Source organism: Hemiscyllium ocellatum, chromosome 14 (assembly GCF_020745735.1).
Source record: "Hemiscyllium ocellatum isolate sHemOce1 chromosome 14, sHemOce1.pat.X.cur, whole genome shotgun sequence".
Taxonomy (NCBI): Eukaryota; Metazoa; Chordata; class Chondrichthyes; order Orectolobiformes; family Hemiscylliidae; genus Hemiscyllium; species Hemiscyllium ocellatum.
This window is the reverse complement of record NC_083414.1, coordinates 32043847-32064824: the sequence shown is the minus strand read 5'-3', so window position 1 is coordinate 32064824 and position 20978 is coordinate 32043847. Positions and strand designations below refer to the sequence as shown.

General features: G+C 42.9%; 1 protein-coding gene across 1 annotated transcript in view; it reads right to left on the bottom strand.

The window, feature by feature from the left end:
* LOC132822471 (interleukin-17 receptor B) overlaps positions 1 to 20978 on the bottom strand; it is a 51293-nt gene that overhangs the window by 7244 nt on the left and 23071 nt on the right. Inside the window, exons 8-10 of the mRNA XM_060835849.1 lie at positions 17050 to 17124; positions 16840 to 16915; positions 3181 to 3225 (exon numbers count right to left, since the gene is read on the bottom strand). Coding sequence (XP_060691832.1) covers positions 3181 to 3225; positions 16840 to 16915; positions 17050 to 17124 — 196 coding nt within the window. The remainder of the gene's footprint in view (positions 1 to 3180; positions 3226 to 16839; positions 16916 to 17049; positions 17125 to 20978) is intronic.

Here is a 20978-nt window from a genome sequence, read left to right as displayed (position 1 = left end):
TTGTTTCTTGTCCTTTGTCACCATGGCCTAGGTAGTAATTCCCTTTTTGATAAAAACAATGCACAGTATTCATTTAACATCTCAGCCATTATCCTGCCTTTTTTTGTCCCAAATGTCCCTACTCATCCTTTTACGAACACATTGCATCATCCTCCGCCATCTCTGTCACCAACAAATGGACCCCACCATTGGAGGTATATTTTCCTCCCCACCCCTATCCACCTTCCGTAAAGACCATTTCCTCTGCGACTCCCTTATCAGGTCCATGTCCCCACCAACCCACCCTCCCCTCCTGGCACCTTCTCCTGCCACTGCAGGAATTGAAAAACTTGCTCCCACACCCTGCCCCTCACCTCTGTCCAAGGCCTCAAGGGAGCCTTTCGCATCCATCAAAGTTATACCTGCACTTCCACACATATTTCTACTGTATTTGTTGCTCCCGATGCGATCTCCTCTACACTGGGGAGACAGGGACACCTCTTGCAGACCGCTTCAGAGAACATCTCCGGGGACACCAACACCAACCAACCCCGTGCCCTGTGGCTGAACCCCTCCCACTCCGCCAAGGACATGCAGGTTCTGGGCCTCCTCCACTGCCAAACCCTTACCACCCAAAGCCTGGAGGAAGAACACCTCATCTTCCACCTCGGGACCTTCCAACCACATGGCATTAATGTGGATTTCACCAGTTTCCTCATTTCCTCTCCCCCCATCTTATTCCAGATCCAACCGTCCAATTCGGCACTGCACTCATGACCGACCCTACCTGTCTATCTTCCTTCCCACCTATCCACTCCACTCTCCCTTCTGATCTATCACCATTACCCCCACCTCCATCCACCTATTACACTCTCAGCTACCTTGCCCCTCTCCTATTGAGACTAGACATATACTGCTGTAGGAAGCTCTCCTGAATACAGTGCAAGAACACTTGCCCTTCTCTACACTATCCAAGTCAATATTTGGGTAATCATAGTCTCCCTTTATAATTACTCTACTGTATCTGTATAAGTTTTCTGCAGATTTGTTCCTCTACATCCTTTCCACTATTTAGTAGTCTGTAAACTACACCTAGAAATGTAATTGTACCCCTTTTATTCCTCAGTTCTAGCCAATTGATTTTGTTCTTGGATCGTCTGAGACATCTTTCTCCAGCACCCACAGTGCACTTCTTGACAAATGTTGTTGCCCCTCCTCCTTTCCTTCATTTTCTGTACTTTCTGAGCACCTTGCACTCAGGAATATTTAACATTCAGTTTGCCCTTCTCTGAGCTAGGCCTCTGTTAGCTGTTCTCATTACTTTCTCTGTGTTTGCCTGGAAAGTTTCTTGGTCCCTTTGTGGAGAGAGGACAATGATCATGCTGCCTAACTCATGACCTTAACTGCTCTGACTGAGAATGTCAAGTATTCCATTTTCCTTCTTGAATCCAAGATATTTCTGCAATGAATTTAGGTTTTGATGCAACACAAAACGCAGCTCTGCTTTTAAGAAATGCAGGTTTCATTTAACTAGCATGGTCTAATTGGAAGTTATGCTAACCTCACAAGAGTTGCCTCTCAAGAGTGTGCAGCCACTCATCAACACACTTAGCACTTGTTGCATGCCCTAGTCATCATAAACAACAGGCAGCACAAAGTTTGTATGTTGCATGTATTGCAATCATCATCATTCCAACACTCACACCTATTTTCAGGTCTAATCTAACTTATTCCCTCAACTTCTTTGGAATCCTCCACAATGCTACTTTCTTCTCAGTGACAGATATCTAAGCATTCATTTCTTGCTGGATACAATCCAGCCTTTTGTGGGAGATGTTGAATACCTTTCAAGAGCAGATAAAATATCTTATTCTTCAGCTACATTTTGTCAATATGTTCGTTTTTGCCTGAGTGCTGTGAAGGGATTTTATGAATTTCAAAGGAAAAGATATCCTCTTAAACCATAGATTTCTTCCAGTTTAACTTTTTTTTCTAAAATTGTTCTCTTTAATGAAAAATAGGTCAATTTTAAAAAATGCAAATGCTGTAGAGTATGCAATGCTAAGAACTGATAAGAGTTTCCAAAAACATTGGCTGGGATATGAATCACATTTTAAGATAGGGGTCTGATGGTCTGAAAGAAACCACAAGAAGATAGTGAAATATACTGAGAGAAGCAAGAAGATGTATTAGATAAGTGATTAGATTTTTGACCTACTTACTAACCAATTGTATACTGCTAACAATTTTTTCCATTTTTGATTTAGTTCTTATAAATCAAATTTGAAGAGTACTTTTTTCACATCTCTAGCTTCAAAGATGATGTTGATGTAGTTTCAGGGGAATAGAATGCTTAGTTTCTCATGAAGCAATTTTAGCCACAATTAACGTACAGTGCATTTTATGTTCCTCTGTTGACCCAGTGGGTAGATGCACCATCCAATGTAATGTTTATCAGTCACAAAGGGAATGTTAGTACACTGATTACTGCAAAAGTATTGTTCCAAGTTAATTGATGGTGGCCCAATTTTGAGGCTCCACAGTTTGTCTATTTGTGCTTTTGAATAGGAAGTAAAACATAACATTGTCATTACTGTATGCAATTCCAGCAACTGATCCCTTACTAGAATTTTTGAAGAGTTGATGTATAAGAATGACAAGATCAGGCACAGCGTTGCTATGCCCTGTCCCCCAGTCATTCACTCACCTGAGGCACCAACATGCTAGAACCTTATTCCAACCTAAATCATCAGAGGCAAGAAAATGAAACAAACACTGATGGTAAATTATTTTAATCGACCTGAGTAGGTGTTATAACACATCTCAGGTGCAGATAGGACTTGGAGGAGCTCAGACCTTCTGGCCTAAAGGTATCAACACTACCACGACACCTGACTAGTTGCTGATGCATATCATTTTCCAGTGTAACTGATGTAGAAAGCTAGTAAATGATTAACTTTGATTTGTAAGTTTAGATCTTTTTATTTCTCCCTCCCATCTCCGACACTCACAGTTTGACAGTGTCATAAGCCACAGTTTCTTCAAAGCTGCTTCAGATGAAATTTCCATCAGGGGAACACCACACAGAAAATAAGAAACATAGTCTCATTGACTTGATTAAAAATTGAAAAATTGACTTCCCTCATCTGTTCCATATCAATTTTTTGAAATTATAATTATTTGTTTTACTCTTAAACGTACCTGTAAATAAGAACAGACTGTCTCCAGTGTTTGGTAACTTGTAGTCTTCAAAGAAAATACAGCAATTAGTATTAAAAGTTTTAGTTAATTAATAAATGCATTATTATTTACACTTTTTAAAGAACTGGAAACAATTCTGAATGAATTGTAGAGTACACATTGATTCAAAACTTCTATCACGGACTGAAACTTCCTTCAGTTGGTTTTGCTCAGCCATCATATGTTCATAAACACAGCAGGAACCCTTTCAGCCCAGCCATATACAGAGGAACTTTGAATATCCGAATGGGAGGGTGGGCACTATTTCGTTTGGATAATTGTTTATTCGGTTATTTGATTCAATGCCTTTCCTCTGGGGCTCGGAGATTTTTAAGTCTGCTCCCTATTCAGGAGACAAGGCAGCTGCACACCACGCACAAGCCCCCGCCCTCCCCTGTCCAATTTCACCCACCCCCCCAATCCTGTCCAATACTGCCCCCCCGTCTGCCCCCATTTGCCCCCACTGCGCCCCCACACCTGCCCCCAACCCTGTCCAACCCTGCTCCCAGTTTGCCCCCCAAACCTATCCAACACTGTCCCCCTCTGCCCCCATCTCCACCCACGCCCCCAACCTCGTCCAACATCCCCCCATCTGTTCCCACTCCCTCCCAACCCCAAACACCGCCCCAACCAGTGCCCCTCACCTGCCCTCCAACCCTGTCCAACACTGTCCCCCCCCCCATCCGCTACTGCCCATCTCCGCGGGGCAGCCGGACTGAACACCAACAGTAAGACTACTGCTGCCTTTGGGAGGGTGAGTCTCCAAATAGCACACAGACACAGCCACCCACACCACTTTTTACTGCAACTTTGATAGATTCCACCTTTGCCCTGTACAGGAGAGATTATCTAGGGGAGGGGGGGTTTAGAACTGTGTAGAACTCCAGAGAATGTGTGTGGGGGTGGAGGGAGGGGGAGAGAGAGAGAGACAGAGAGAGAGAGAGAAAGAGAGAGAGAGGGCGGGAGGTCAGTCATTTGGAGACCGTGCCTGAGCTCCACCAGTCCAGGACTGTTCTCGGCAGCATTTCAATAAGCAGAATTCACTTTTAATCACTGTAAACAAAAGACACGATCAGTGTTGGAAACACCTCTTTGATGTAATGTTTCTACTGGGACCTCGAGATTGCCTCTGGATAATTGATATTCGGATAATCGAGGTTCCTCTGTTCAGGGATTTCCATTGCTCCTCTGAAGTTATGGCAACAGAATGAAAAAAGATTGTGTTGGGCCAAATATTCTTGTCTGTGGCTCATTGGAGATTGGATGTACAACCAAAGCCTTGTGTCAGAGCTTGTGGGGGTTCTGACCTATAAAGGAATTTGCTGGGAACTTTGAACTTCAAGACAATAGGGACTAGAACTAAAGAGAGTTGCCCTTTCAGGAAAGAGATGGGGAGAACTTTTTTTCTCTCAGAAAGTCTTGCAATTTTGGAACTCTCTGCCCCAAAGGACAGTTAAGGCAAGATCATTGATAGTTATAAGACAGAGATGGATAGGTTCATATTTGTTGGGAGAAAGTAAGTTATCAGTACAGCTGGGAATATGAAATTCAAATGCAAACAAATCAGCCATAATCTTATTGAATATTGGTGCAGGCTCAAGGAGTGAAATGATTTACTTCTGCTCCTATTTCATATGCTTGGCTGTCTTTCTGGTGAAAATTATTTCAAAGCAGATGCAAGTGTGAGACTACCTATGCATCTGCCAATGAGAATTCCAACTGCCCTCAAATTACCCTGAGAGATAACATAGAAGAGCTGGAAAAGAAAGGAATATTTAAAAAGTGACTACTCTGACAGACTTGGTGCCAGTAAAAAAAACTAGAAAACTGCAAGTATATAAGTAAACAAATTATCTCAATAAGACTTTTTTAAAAATCTCACTACCACAAGCCACCCATTTAAGAATGATCACATCAAATTGCTATGGCAGAACTCTTTACTACACTCTGCAAAGGATGATTACTGACGAATTAAATTTCCACTGCTTCAGAAAAATATCAGCACAGACAGTATGTGATAGGCAGTGATCTTCACAGAGTGAAAGCGATTGTAGATAATCTGCTACTCTGTGAATGTGGAGACACAAGATGCCAATATGTTGATACACTTTCACAATCACAAAGAAAAAATTAAGCAACTGCTAGAAAGAGCTTACCAGATGAATCTAAACAAGAAAAAGATATTATTGAAGATGCCTGCAGTCAAATACATAGTTCACATACAACGTAGCAGACAAATGTGAAAGCAATGCATGGACTTAGCTTTTTAGCAAAGTTTTTGCCTAGTTTGCAATCAGGGTGCAGATCACTACATAAGTTCTTGTTGTGGTTATGTTTGCCGAGCTGGGAATTTGTGTTGCAGACGTTTTGTCCCGTGTCTAGGTGACATCCTCAGTGCTTGGGAGCCTCCTGTGAAGCACTTCTGTGATGTTTCCTCCGGCATTTATAGTGATTTTTATCTGCCGCTTCCGGTTGTCAGTTCTAGCTGTCCGCTGCAGTGGCCGGTGTATTGGGTCCAGGTCGATGTGCTTATTGATTGAATCAGTGGATGAGTGCCATGCCTCTAGGAATTCCCTGGCTGTTCTCTGTTTGGCTTGTCCTATAATAGTAGTGATGTCCCAGTCGAACTCATGTTGCTTGTCATCTGAGTGTGTGGCTACTGAGGATAGCTGGTCATGTCATTTCATGGCTAGTTGATGTTCATGGATGCGGATCGTTAGCTGTCTTCCTGTTGCCCTGGTTAACCACTAAACCCACAAATACAGTATATTTCTCATCCAATGCTAGTTGGACTTTCTCACTTGACGAAGCCAAAAGAACTCTCCACTGGCCAGATATTCTGAACAAACTGGTATTCCTGGCTTAGGTAACTTCATTGCACACCCAGACAAGCGCTGGCATTCAAAGCTGCCTTGCACACACTAGCAGCAACATGGCAAATAACGGAAAAATGGTACTACAATTTGACAACAGGGACCTTAATGTCCTGGTAATGGAGCAGTGCAGAGGAGGGTGACCCTTTTCTCCCTGAAATGTCAAAGGAGGCCACAACACCAGACCCTGCCAGCCTGGATTGAGATTGCCAATCTAGCCAGTGTGATCTCATTCATTCAGAGAAATGCTCAGCAATGCAGAAAGGTCAATGACTTCCTCCACTCTGCCAGAGTGAATGCCACTATCTTCCCTCTCTACCAAGCCTGGGAGGATGCACTTGTCTCTGGCAAGGACACATTCAGTATGTTTGTGCCTCTCAGCTAACCAAATAGGCTCCACTGTATGGCAGGCTCCCTCCACCCCAGCTGCTGATTGAGGGACTACACTGAGATGTAATGGAAAAGAGAAACAATTTAATGGCACCTTGATGGCATGGGTGACACTTGATTTTTGAATATATGCACACTTCTGACTATTAACTTTTTCTGCAAATGTAGCCAAAAGTTAAGGTTTAAGGTATAAAGCCACCAATCCTCATCCAATGACAATGTTCCATCGACCAAAGCGTGGCCGGCAGCTACTGCATCATGAGCAGGCAATGGGGATATCATGGGTAACTGTGATTTTGGAAACTTGGCTCCAACCTTCCAAGTGTACAGATATTGCTATTGTATCAGAGGCATTAGGATGGTTCAGACATTAACCTGCATAAAATTGTCCCTTATATGGCTTGATATAAGGGATTGGACTGCACACCGTTTGCCTAAAGGTCACTAGGAATGCTGAACTTGCAAGCATCACCTTCCCTATGTTGCCCTTTGTGGGATATAGGTAAATTAATGTTACTTCTGCAATTCTGCAATTGTAATTGATTATACAAAAAATAAATGAACTCACATCAGTGTGTAGTTGTTTCAGCCAGGAGCAGAGTCAACAAGAATGGGAACTATGCGGAGGAAATGCATAATTGTTTTTTGTATTAGCTAAAAATGTATGCAAGAAAGAAACGGGACTGCAAAACAATGGTAAAAATACAGGTACGAGATAAGATGCTGTGAAGAGAGGCAGTTAAACTAAATATGCCTGTATAAACAGTAGGTATAAACATCTGTTTCCCACTTTTACAGAAACACAGGAACAAACCCCAATTAAAAGGGCTTAGTGATAAGATGCTGTGAGGGGCAGCACAGATAATGGTAAGGCAAGAAATGCCTAACAATAACCCACAGCAGGATGAGGTCAAATGGCCTTGTGAGGCCAGAAATAAGCATTTTGTCACAGACAAGGCCGGATAAGACAAGAAATAAACAGGAGTAATGGGTACCGGTCTTAGCGAAGTGGAGGATGTAAACCGGGGGGGAAACAATGAAATAAGAAAAAAAATGTAGGAACCAAATTATATAAATATTGAGTATTTGTTGAATTCAGTGTGTTTTGTCCCTGCCTTGTGGCCATCACACCCACTTGCAAGTGTGAACTAAATGACACTACTGATTCAGATCTTGTCTCGGACTGAAATTATTGAAGTGAGTGAGCTTTGTTTCTCACAACTGGGGGCTGTCCGGGATGTTCTTCCATCGCCGGGGGGAGTGGCTGGCCCTGGACACTGGGAAGACGCGTCCCGTTCCCATTGAGGAGCGGTCTCGTGTCCCGGTTTGGTCCGGTCCCTTGGGCGACTAGTACGAATCCCACAAGAGAGACATCTGAATCAGACAGTGACAGGAGGTTGATAGAAAATACAGCAAAAAGGGGCCAGGCAACTCTGTGCACAGACCAAGGTAAGAAAATTGACTTTTAAGTATTGCCTTGATGGCCGGGATTGAGTTTTAGTAGTTAATAAGGGACTAACGAAGGAACTCAATATGGGTTGTGCCATGGGTAAGGAACAAGCCTCCAGGAAAACAAAAGAAGAACAAAGCAATGGAAGAGGAGGCGGGGTCCCTTACAACATACCTCCTGAAAGTCCGATGGGGAGGATGTTGCGGGAATGGACACGCAATACTTGTACAAGGGTAAAGGATAAAAAGAAAATGATTAAATATTGTTGTTTAGTATGGACTAAGGAACCAATCCTTCATCCGGCTGCCTTCTGGCCAAAGTATGGTATGGACGAAGATTGGGAATGTCAGTATGTAGAGTTGTATGTGCATGAAAAACAACCTTTTAGTCAAGAGGAGGCGGACAATGCGTCCTGTTGGAAGGGCAGTTTGGGAATGATGGCAGTAAAGACAAAGGATTTCCCCTCTGCCCCACCCAGTCCCTGGGATCCTCTTGGCTGTTTCCCCACCCTCCCCCGTACCATAGAATCAGATTAGGTGAAGATGGGGGAGGAGGGGAGACAGACAGACAGACAGGCACAGGGAACAGATGACTCACAAGAGGAAGACGAAGGGGCGGTGAACGGGGATGTTGTTGTTCCTGAACTTCAATCCTCGGCAAAAGAAGGGGAAGCTAAAGTAGATGTAGAGGAGGCCTCCGGAGGATCTAAACCAAAGCCTAAGGGAGCAAAACAAAAAAAAGGGAAGAACGTAACGACTTATCCCCTCCGGGAAGTACCAATAGGGGACAAAGAGATTGGGTTTGTGAGTGCCCCCCTCACCAGTGGGGAGGTCAGAACATTTAAAAAGGAAATGAAGGTCCTGGTTGAGGATCCAGTAGGGTTGTCTGAACAAATTGATCAATTTTTGGGGCCCAGTGTGTATACGTGGGCTGAGTTAATGTCTATTTTGAACATACTATTTACTGGGGAGGAAAGGGGACTTATACGGGGAGCAGCCATTAAAATATGGGACAGGGAACACCTGGACAGGGAGAGACGAAGTTTCCCATCAGAGACCCCCAGTGGAAAAATCAAAACCCAGAACATAGAGAAGAAATGAGGGAATTGAAAGATCTGATTCTAAAAGGAATAAGAGAGGCACTTCCGAAGTCACAGAATCTGCCTAAAGCATTTGAAGTTAGTCAGGAGAAAGATGAGACTCCTTTAGCTTTCTTGCAGAGATTAAGAGACTCAATGCTGAAATATTCTGGAATGAACCCTGAGGACCCAGTGGCACAGGGTCTTTTGAAAGTATATTTTGTGACAAAGGCATGGCCGGACATACAGAGAAAAATACAGAAGATAGAAGGATGGAGCGAAAAACCAGTAGATGAATTGTTAAGAGAGGCACAGAAAGTGTTTTTAAAGAGAGAGGATGAGACAAAAACAGAAGGTGAAAAGATGGTAGCTACGGTTGATGAGGTAGTTAAGAAAAGAATGGAACCAATATTGAGCAACCGGAGTGGCGGGTGGCAGCATGTAACACAGAGAGGAAAGGGGAGAGGGAGAGGACAAGGGGGAGCATTGGATAGAGGGTTTGAGCGACAAGGGCAGAGATGGAGGTCTCCACAGGAAAGATGCTATTATTGTGGAAAGATAGGGCATTTTAGGTGGGAGTGTTCTGATCTACAAAGGGAAGAAAGAGCAATTCCGCTTATGAATTTTGATAATGAATAGGGGTGTCAGGAGTTCCAGCCCTCGGGGACCCACCAGGAACCCTTGATAAACTTGAAGGTGGGACCCTGTAGGGAAGAGGTAGTCTTCCTATTGGTACAGGGGCAGCACGGTCATCGCTGAATTTTAAACCAAAGAAAGTAGAAATGTCGACACGGTCAATTACTGTTTTTGGGATAAAAGGGGAAGGATTTACTGTTCCAGTATTTGAACCTATGATGATAGAAGATCCTAAGGATAGGGTCACAGGGGAAGTGTTGTATATCCCTGATATAGGAAGTAACTTACTAGGGAGAAACTTAATTATCCTCTTAGGACTGGAGATTGGAATTCAGGAAAAAGAATTAGTTGTACAAATGACAATGTTGACAGAGGATGTGGAAAGAGAGATAGACCCTATTGTATGGGCTAGGGAAGGGAATGATGGAGGACTACAGATCCCTCCCCTTGAAATAAGTTTAAAAAGGAAAGGGGACATTGTCTGTGAGCGACAATATCCTATTTCCATAGAAGGTAAACAAGAACTGCAGCCAGTGATTGAGGGACTGATTAGAGATGGACTGTTGGAGCCATGTATGTCTCCTTATAATACCCCAATCCTACCTGTGCGGAAATCTGATGGAACTTATCGATTGGTGCAGGATTTGAGAACATTAAATCAAGTAGTACAGATCAGACATCCAGTGGTGCCAAACCCCTATACGTTATTGAGTAAGATCCCTCATGATCACAAATGGTTTAGTGTGATAGATTTAAAGGATGCCTATTGGGCTTGTCCCTTGGCAGAGGAAAGTAGGAATTTGTTCGCCTTTGAATGGGAAGACCCCAAGACAGGACGGAAACAGCAATACTGGTGGACTGTGCTCCCCCAGGGGTTTACAAAATGTCCGAATTTATTTGGACAGATGTTAGAACAAATATTGGAGAAATTTAGCAGCCCCAAGGGGACTACCCTGTTGCAGTATGTAGACGACCTCTTAGTAACAGGAAAAAGAAGAGAAAGAGGAGTAAAAGCTACTAACAAGTTATTGAGTTTTCTGGATCGGCAGGGCCTGCGAGTATCTAAAAACAAATTGCAATATGTGGAGTGAGAAGGGAAATACTTGGGACATTTAGTTAGTGAGGGAAAGCGAAAGATAAGCCCAGAAACGAATAGAGGGAATTGGGGATGCCGTTGCCCAGGACTAAATGGGAGTTATGTAAATCTTTGGGTCTAATGGGATATTGCAGATTGTGGATTGATTCCTATGCTCAAAAGACTAAGAAATTATATCTCAAACTATTGGAGGAGGAACCAAAATGTCTAAGTTGGGACAATGAGGAAAAAGAACTAGTTGAGGAACTCAAAAGAGATCTGATCCATGCCCCCGTGTTAGCCTGACCTTCCCTAGATAAACGTTTCCACCTCTTTGCTACTGTGGATAAGGGAATGGCTTTGGGAGTATTAACCCAGAGGTGGGAGGAATGAAATAGCCAGTAGAATATTTTTCAAAGCTATTGGATCCAGTATCCCAGGGGTGATCTGAGTGTGTGCAGGCTGTGGCTGCCACTGCACTGTTGGTGGAGGAAAGCAGAAAGCTTACATTTGGGGGGAACCCTAATAGTAAGCACCCCACACCAAGTGAGAATGATCCTAAACCAAAAAGCTGGGCGATGGTTGACAGACTCACGGATTTTGAAATATGAGGCAATATTAATAGAAAAAGATGATCTAGTGTTTGTCACGGACAATTGTTTAAATCCAGCTGCCTTTCTTTGGAAAGGGGAAGGAGAATCTTCTCAGAATCCAGGGCACGACTGCCTTGACATTATAGAATACCAAACTAAGGTCGGCGTGGACCTGAGAGATGTTCCACTTCATGCAGGGGCTAGCCTTTTATAGACGGATCATCCCGGGTGACTGAAGGGAAAAGACATAATGGGTATGCAGTCATAGATGGGAACAAAAGGTAGAGTGGTGGAGGCAGGAAAGTTGCCAAATAGGTAGTCAGCTCAGACCTGCGAACTCTATGCATTGGAAAGAGCCCTTAGGGCATTAGACAATAAGAAGGAACTGTACACACTGACTCCAAATATGCCTTTAGTGTTGTGCACACTTTCGGAAAGATATGGCAGGAAAGAGGACTGATCAATAGCCAGGGTGAGGAATTAGTACATGAAGAATTGATTAAACGTGTCTTGGAGTCCCCATTACTCCCCCGAGAAATAGCAGTAGTGCATGTAAATGATCATCAGAAAGGAAATGAACCAGAAGTTAGGGGAAATAGACTAGCCGATGAAATGGCTAGGGAAGCCACCCTGAACCCACAAGAAGTGATGATTCATTCTCTAATACCTACTGTCCCAGGCTCTTGGGAAGCTCCTATATTTACTGAAAGAGAAGAAAAAGAATTGAAAGATTTAGGGGCGGCAAAAACAGCAGATGGGCATTGGATGTTACCTGATGGAAGGGAAATGTTGAACAAAATGATGATGCGAGAGATTATGGCTGTCCTACACCAAGGCAGTCATTGGGGAGTACAAGCAATGTGTGATTTAGTTCTTAGGGAATATGGATGAAAAGGAATATATACAATTGCTAAACAAATATGTGAGGGATGTATCATATGCAGAAAGGTAAATAAAAAAGTCTTGAGAAAACAGACCCCGGGAGGAAGAGACCCAGGATTGAGACCCTTCCAGAGTATACAAGTAGATTATACTGAGTTACCCAGAGTAGGAAGACTAAAATATATGTTAGTCATAGTAGATCATTTATCCGGTTGGGTTGAGGCATACCCCCTAGCTACTGCCACTGCGAGTGGGGTATCTAAAACAATATTGGAGCACATAATTCCCTGATATGGGCTAGTACACCGTATAGATTCCGACCAAGGAACTCATTTTACCTCTAAAGTGTTACAGAGGGTAATGAAAGGGTTGGGAATCTCCTGGGAATTCCATACTCCATGGCACCCACCATCATCAGGAAGGGTTGAGAGAATGAACCAAACACTCAAACACTCTCTAAATTAATAATAGAAATCAGACTCCCTTGGACCAAATGTTTACCTATAGCTCTCTTGCGAGTACGGACAGCCCCAAGGAAAGATTTGGGACTATCCCCCTATGAAATCTTATTTGGATTACCTTATCTGGGAATGAATGGAGAATTGCCAATTCCTGAAACTAAAGATTTGTTCTTAAAGAAGTATATACTGGGCTTGTTCTCTTCTTTGTCTTTCTTCAGGAAACAGGGTTTATTGGCACAGACTCCACCCCTTGAATTCACTGTTCATCCCATCCAGTTGGGAGATTGGGTCTTAGTAAAATCATGGACAGAGACTAAATTGCAGCCTGACTAGGAAGGGCCGTACAAGGCTCTTTTGACTACTGAAATGGCAATAAGGACGATGGAGAAAGGCTGGACTCCACTCGGATCAAAGGGCCAGTGAAATCTCTAGTTGAGGAAGAGGTCTGGATAGCCGAATCAACTCAAGACCCGCTGAAACTCAGACTAAAGAGGCTTTGAGTAACTGATTATACAGTGGCGACGTGAGCACGGGATTATTTCTGTAGGATTGCATATTAAGTCATTTTGTGCTTCAGCATGATGTTTAAAGTACTGGGAATGCTTAGAGTTCTGACGCTAGCCCTCTTAGTATTGGGATTTTGTCAAATATCATTTTCATATATATTATTAATGGTTCCTGAGTCTGATAATCCACAAGTAATAGACGCTGATGCATGCAGCTTAGTAAATTGTGGGGATGTAGGTAATCAGAGACACATCTTAAGTCCTATGGGGATGGCCTTGGGGATGGTACTTGGTATAATGGTCTCGTCACAGTACACCGGACCCCCTTCCAACCAGCTCGCGATTGTCCCGATAAAAAGTGTAACCCAATACACCTGACAATAAGGAAAACCACATGGCACGAAGCAATTTTCGGAGGGGGCCACCTATGAGATACAATTAAATGAAACATTTGGGATAGAAATGAAAGCACATGGGAAGGATTTCGTGGGCTGTTGTTTTCGAATTAGCGTAGGACAGGGAAAACGGACGGAATTACTGGATAATGAGATACAACCTTTCACCCCTCCCGCTGATCCTAAAGTAGTAAAAATTATAGAGGTAAAGGACTTGAAATAGACTATCGAAATAGAAACTGGGTACGGGGATGCAAATGCCTGGGTCGAATGGGTAAAGTATACTGTAAAAAGTCTGAACAAAAGCAATTGCTATGCATGTGCCTCCGGTAGGCCAGTGGCCCAGACGGTTCCCTTTCCGCTTGGGTGGAAGTGAGACAGGAAGGGCACGAAATGTATGATAGCCCTGTATCAGGATGAGACCGCATGGAATTATAGGAATTGTACCTCCCTATCTCTGATGTTCCCTCCCTTGGAGAAGAAAGATGTACAAGCTCCCCCCACATTTTCCGCCGCAGTTAGAAATCACACGTCGTGTGTGCGTAGACGAGGCACAAGTCGGTCTAGAGATTTAGGGGAGCTGAAATTATGTACAGAGATTAAAAATGTTACCAAAACGGAGAAAGGAGCAAACTACTCAGCATTAAAGGTTCCCCGAATGGATCTGTGGTGGTACTGTGGAGGCAAAATATTGAGATCCACTCTACCTCCTGATTGGAAAGGAATATGTGCAATTGTACAATTGGCAATTCCATTTACTCTGGCATTTGAGAAGGAAAAGATAGTAGGGAAAAAGGGAAGGGATAAGAGATCACTGTTAGACACTTCTTTCGATGACAGGATTTATCTCGATTCAGTAGGAGTCCCTAGGGGGGTATCTGATGAATTTAAGACTCGTAACCAGATTGCAGCAGGCTTTGAGTCAGCTCTCTTTTGGTGGGTAACAATTAATAAAAATGTAGATTGGATAAATTACATTTTCTATAATCAAAAGCGATTTATAAGTTATACAAGAGATGCGGTTAAAGGAATATCAGACCAGCTTGATGCGACAAGTAGGATGGCATGAGAAAACAGAATGGCCCTTGATATGATTTTAGCAGAAAAAGGGTGTGTGTGTGTGTGTGTGTGTGTGTGTGTGTGTGTGTGTGTGTGTGTGTGTGTGTGTGTGTGTGTGTGTGTGATGTTAGGAGGAAGCTGTTGTACCTTTATTCCTAATAACACTGCACCTGATGGTTCAATTATTCGGGCCTTAAGGGGATTGACTACCTTAGCAGAGGAACTGGCTGAGAATTCAGGAATAGACACATCTCTCACGGATGGCTTGAATCCTGGTTTGGAAAATGGAAGGGGGTAGTAGTTTCCATCCTTACTTCCCTGACAGTAGTAGTTGGGGTATTGGTAGCCATTGGCTGTTGTATCATACCCTGTATATGAGGGCTCACCCAAAGACTGATTGAGACAGCCTTAATGAAACAAATGCCCCTAAAAGGAAATCAGGCAGAAGAAGTTTATCAACTAAATAACGAGGAGATGAGTGAGACCAAGAAGGATGAAATCTCCGGAATGATGCTTGCGAATTTCGGGGGCGATGCTTAAAAGAAAAATGCAGAAGATAACAAATGGTTAAGAAAGAAAAAGGGGAAATTTGTGGGATATAGGTAAATTAATGTTACTTCTGCAATTCTGCAATTATAATTGATTATACAAAAAATAAATGAACTCACATCAAAATTCACTGCTAGAACTGAACATTGGAGAGTCAGACAGTGTGTAAATGCTTAATCTTCTCATCAAGTGTCATCCTACATGACAACTTGAGACCTGTATTGAGCAGGTACCACCTCAATTGTATGTGGTGAATGTGGACATCTAGGAATATTGTTGCATGTACAGATATCTACATACAACTAGATAAGCTGAGAGACTGCAGACCTCTGATCAGGAAGATGTGATCTCACCATGTGCACAAAATGCAGAATGATTGTCGGTCCCACAAGTTCATCATGAATCTTCAATGGAAGTGGATCAGCAACCATGACAACAGCATTTACCATGGGACAATACTCCCTGGAGTAAGCAGATATCAGATGAGCAGCTAATAATAATGTTTTTTGGTTAGTTCAATTATCTGGATGCCTGGTTTGCAAAGCAGAGTGACGCTAAGAATTCAATTCCTGTACTGGCTAAGGTTAACATGATGGTTCCTCCTTCTCACCCTCTCTCCTCAGCTGAAGCATGGTGACCCTCAGAATAAAGCACCACCAATCATCTTTCTCTTTGATGAAAGAACAGGACGATGGTGACTTTACATGCATGCCATTAAGAGGCTCACATGATTAAAAGACAATTTAGGCAATGCAAGTACAGAGACTGATAGAAATGATGAAAGTTAACAGTTTCATTAATGTAAGATAAATTTCTGATTTTCTTTGTGATCATGAAAACTTGGAACTTGCAGAACTTGGCTTAATTGCAGTGACAGTGTAATGAGACCTTTTAAGTCGTCCTTAATTAACAACTTAAGGGTCTCAGTTGGTAACAGACTAAGACAGGGCCATCCAGCAATGATGTAATCAGGCTGAAGACAAGAAGGTGGCCAGGTCCCCATCGGCAACTCTCCTGCCTAAGTGCCCCTTAACAGATTCAGGGTGGGCATGGACACACGATTGTGCCCTGTGTTCTGGCAAGATCACTCTATAGGAATTGCAAATGTGCTCTGAGCATGGTGTAATAGATCTATGTAAATCATGATGATGCAGCTGATAACATGACACTGATCAGTAAGAAAGATAACACCAGTCTGGAATGAGTAGATGAAAAGAGCGGTCTTAGGAATACTGCAGTATACTGCTGTATTTGATAACCATGTATAAGTGTCAATGAAGGAGTATTACAATTCATGTAGAGTTGATAAGAAGGAAGCAGCCTCAGCGACAATGTACGTGCAGACACTCACAGTTTGAGATATTCTAGACCGGTACTTAATGTGTAGGCAGCAGTAGTGGCTTAACACAGATAAGATATTGAGAACATCAAAAGCCATTGTGCAAATAGTTGCACTTCTTGTTAAAAGAAATTGACAAATAAAACTCCTCAAAATGTTGGTTAATATTCTGAATTATCCAAATTCATAAGATTTATTCTGCAAACAATAGCCAAAAGCACTCTGAATTTCCTGTGATAATATCTAACATGAAGATTATAATTAAATAGAGAATTGATGACAAAATTGGCTCACCCAACAGCAAAATATCTATAAGAATTATAAAAATTTTTACCATCTTTCTTGGAGCAGTTGAGTACTTTTTCATGGATATAGCAGTTATTTTGACACAGAGGGAAATATGGTCTTATCTAAAATCGATAGTAATAAATAATTTAATTTAATTGTTCATTCAATAAAGACTTTAGAAATAAAATAGAATGTTTAGCATATTGAAGCATTCTATATGATCTCAAGGGGAATCATATTAATAAGAATTACTTACTGTTGCACAATATCCTTCAGAAAGATCCAGTATATCATTCCTCACAAATGTGATAGATATTCTTGATCTGTTTGACTAGATGAAAAAAAATCTGTTATTAACCAATTTGTAACTATCCCCAAATCAGTTGTGGCATTGCTCCAACATAATGGTTTCAAGGTTTTCCCATTTGACGTTTTCCTATTTCTGCCGTTTGGGCTTTTTTCTGCATTATTGGGATTACTTGGTTGCAGGTCCCTGCTGGAGCTGTTATCTCTCCAGCTATTGAGAAACTCACCTCATGTGCGATCCCAACCCTATATAGGCAAAATCGTGAGAGGTTTGATATCTACACAAACAAGATTGCCAATATATTATTATTCATTCAGAAACACTGGAACACTAACCCACTGCATCAACACAAATCAACTACAAGAACAGCATTTTATAAACAATGTATTGTGAGATAAAAAAATCACTGGAAAGAAATTTTTACCTTAAATCACTAATGGGTAATGGACAGGATCCAATTCGATTGCAAAACCTGTTGCAGCAAAGTTAAATGTAAACACAAGAAGCAACACCTTATTTTTTGATTTGGCACTTTACAGCCTTCCAGATTCTTTACCGAGTTCAACCAAATTTCATTCAGCAATCTCTGATCCTTGCCATCTATTCTGCCAGACCCACCCCATTCCTGTCCAACCTGGTTTTTGTTTTTCTCTTCTTTTCACTTTCAGACCAAGGTGCACTTGCACAAGCCACATTTTCTTCTTCCTCTATTTACTCCACCAACACTCCCATCAGCCATGCAAGATTCTTCTATTTCTTAATCTTTCTTGGCTTCCAACTCATAACAGAACTTCCTTTTGCCCTTTATTCTCACTCCTCTATCCTCAAAATATATTAAATTTCATACTTTTTCCAGTCCTGATGAAAGGTCAATGACCTGAAAATTTAACTTTATTTTGCTAAAGTATATTTTGCTTAAAGGTGAGCAATGTAACCAATCACATTACCACTGGAACACAACTCCTTACACTTGTCTTGAAATAAGATAAAAGTTAAGGTCTAGTCTACCTCCTTGTTATATTTGAAAGGGATTTGGTCTGGTCCAACTAGTACAGTCATGGCTTCTCACTGTCTGGCTACCTAAAACAAAACACCAAGTGCGATGATAATTACCTATTTTAGTGAAGTTGGTTAATAAATAATTGCCATGACGCAAGGGAGAACACCTTAACTCTTCTAAGTACTGCCATTGGATCTTTTATGGCCACTTCTTAAAGTGGATGGCCCCCAGTTTTCAAACACGTTCAAAAGACAGCATCTTCAACAGTCCCGCAACTCCCATTGTAGAGAGTGTCAGTTCACAGTTTGTGCTTAAATCTCTGAAATGAAGCTTGAATCTATGAGATGAATCTTTTAATTCATCTGCTCTTTGTTAGACTTTGCTGTGCACAACCTGCCTACAATATTTGCTTGCATTACAATGATGACTGTGAAATGAGATAATGAGAGACCAGAGATAATCTATTCCTGTTATGGTGAAAGGAAAGGCTGGTAGGTATAGGGAATGCTGGATGGCTAGAGAAGTTGAGGGTTTGGTTAAGGAAAAGAAGGAAACATATGTCAGATATAGACAGGAGAATTCAAGCATATCCTTAAAAAAAATAAAGGCAGTAGGAGAATACTTAAGAGGGAAATCAGGGGGGCAAAAAGGGGACATGAAATAGCTTTGGCAAATAAGGTTAAAGAGAATCAAAAGGGTTTTTACAAATACATTAAGGACAAAAGGGTAACTCGGAAGAGAATAGGGCCCTCAAAGATCAGCAAGGCGGCCTTTCTGTGGAGCTGCAGGAGATGGGGGAGATACTGAACGAGGACATGGAAGATATAGACTGTGGGAAAATAAATGGTGACATCTTGAAAAATATCCATATTACAGAGGAGGAAGTGCTGGATGTCTTGAAACACATAAAGGTGGATAAATCCCTGATCAGGTATAACCTAGAACTCTGTGGGAATCTAGGAAAGTGATTGCTGGGCCCCTTGCTGAAATATTTGTATCATCGATAGTCACAGGTGAGGTCTGGAGGACTGGAGGTTGACAAACCTCCATTATTTAAGAAAGGCGGTAAGGACAAGCCAGGGAACTATAGATCAGGGAGTCTAATGTCAATGATGGGCAAGTTGTTGGAGGGAATCTTGAGGGACAGAATGTGCATGTATTTGGAAAGGCAAGGACTGATTATGGATAGTCAACATGGCTTTGTGCGTGGGAAATTATGTCTCACAAACTTGATTGAGATTTTCGAATAAGTAAAAAAGATGATTGAGGAGGGCAGAGCGGTGGATGTGATCTGTATGGACTTCAGTAAAGTGTTTGACTACATTCACCATGGGAGTCTGATTAGCAAGGTTAGATCTCATGGAATCCAGGGAGAACTAGCCATTTGGATACAGAACTGGCTTGAAGATAGAAGACAGAGGGTTGTAGTGGAAGATTGTTTTTCAGACTGGAGGCCTGAGATCGGTGGAGTACCACAAGGATCGGTGCTGGGTCCACTACATTTCGTCATTTATATAAATGATTTGGATATGAACATAGGAGGTATAGTTAGTAAGTTTGCAGATGACACCAACATTGGAGGTGTAGTGGGCAGTGATGAAGGTTATCTCAGATTACAACAGCGTCGTGATCGTGAGGAATTGGGAATACGGGATGGCATTTTTGAAAGAGATAGGGTGGGAAGAGGTGTAATCCAGGTAGCTGTGGGAGTCGGTGGGTTTGTAAAAAATGTCAGTGTCAAGTCGGTCGTCATTAATGGAGATGGAAAGGTCCAGGAAGGGGAGGGAGGTGTCAGAGATGGTCCAGATAAATTTAAGGTCAGGGTGGAATATGTTGGTGAAGTTGATGAATTGCTCAACCTCCTCGCGGGAGCACGAGGTGGTGCCAATGCAGTCATCAATGTAGTGGAGGAAGAGGTGGGGAGTTGTGCTGGTGTAATTACGGAAGATCGACTGTTCTACATAGCCGACAAAGAGACAGGCACAGCTGGGGCCCATATGTGTGTCCATGGCTACCCCTTTGGTCTGGAGGAAGTGGGAGGATTCAAAGGAGAAATTATTAAGGGTGAGGACCAGTTCGACCAGACGAGTGAGAGTGTCGGTGGAAGGGTACTGTTGGGGACGTCTGGAGGAAAAAACGAGGGCTTGGAGGCCCTGGTCATGGCGGATGGAGATGTAGAGGGATTGGATATCCATGGTGAAGATAAGGCGTTGGGGGCCGGGGAAACGGAAGTCTTGGAGGAGGTGGAGGGTGTGGGTGGTGTCTCAAACGTATGTGGGGAGTTCCTGGATTAGGGGGGATAGGACAGTGTCGAGGTAGGTAGAGATGAGTTCAGTGAGGCAGGAGCATGCTGAGACAATGGGTCAGCCAGGGTGGTCAGGCTTGTGGATCTTGGGAAGGAGGTAGAACCGGGCAGTGCGGGGTTCCCGGACTATGAGGTTGGAAGCTGTGGGTGGGAGATCTCCTGAGGTGATGAGGTTCTGTATGGTCTGGGATATGATGGTTTGGTAATGGGAGGTGGGGTCATGGTCGAGGAGGCAGTAGGAAGAGGTGCCCTCGAGTTGGCGTTTAGCTTCAGCGGTGTAGAGGTCAGTGCGCCAGACTACCACTGCACCCCGTTTATCCACTGGCTTAATGGTGAGGTTGAGATTGGAGCAGAGGGATTGGAAGGCTGCGCATTGTGAGGGTGAGAGGTTAGAGTGGGGGAGGGGGAGTAGACAGGTTGAGGCGGTTAATGTCCCGGCGGCAGTTGGAAATGAAGAGGTCGAGGGCAGGTAATAGGCCAGCGTGGGGTGTCCAGGTGGATGCAGGGTGTTGGAGGTGGGCGAAGGGGTCCTCGGAAGGTGGGCGGGAGTCCTGATTGTGAAAGTAAGCTCGG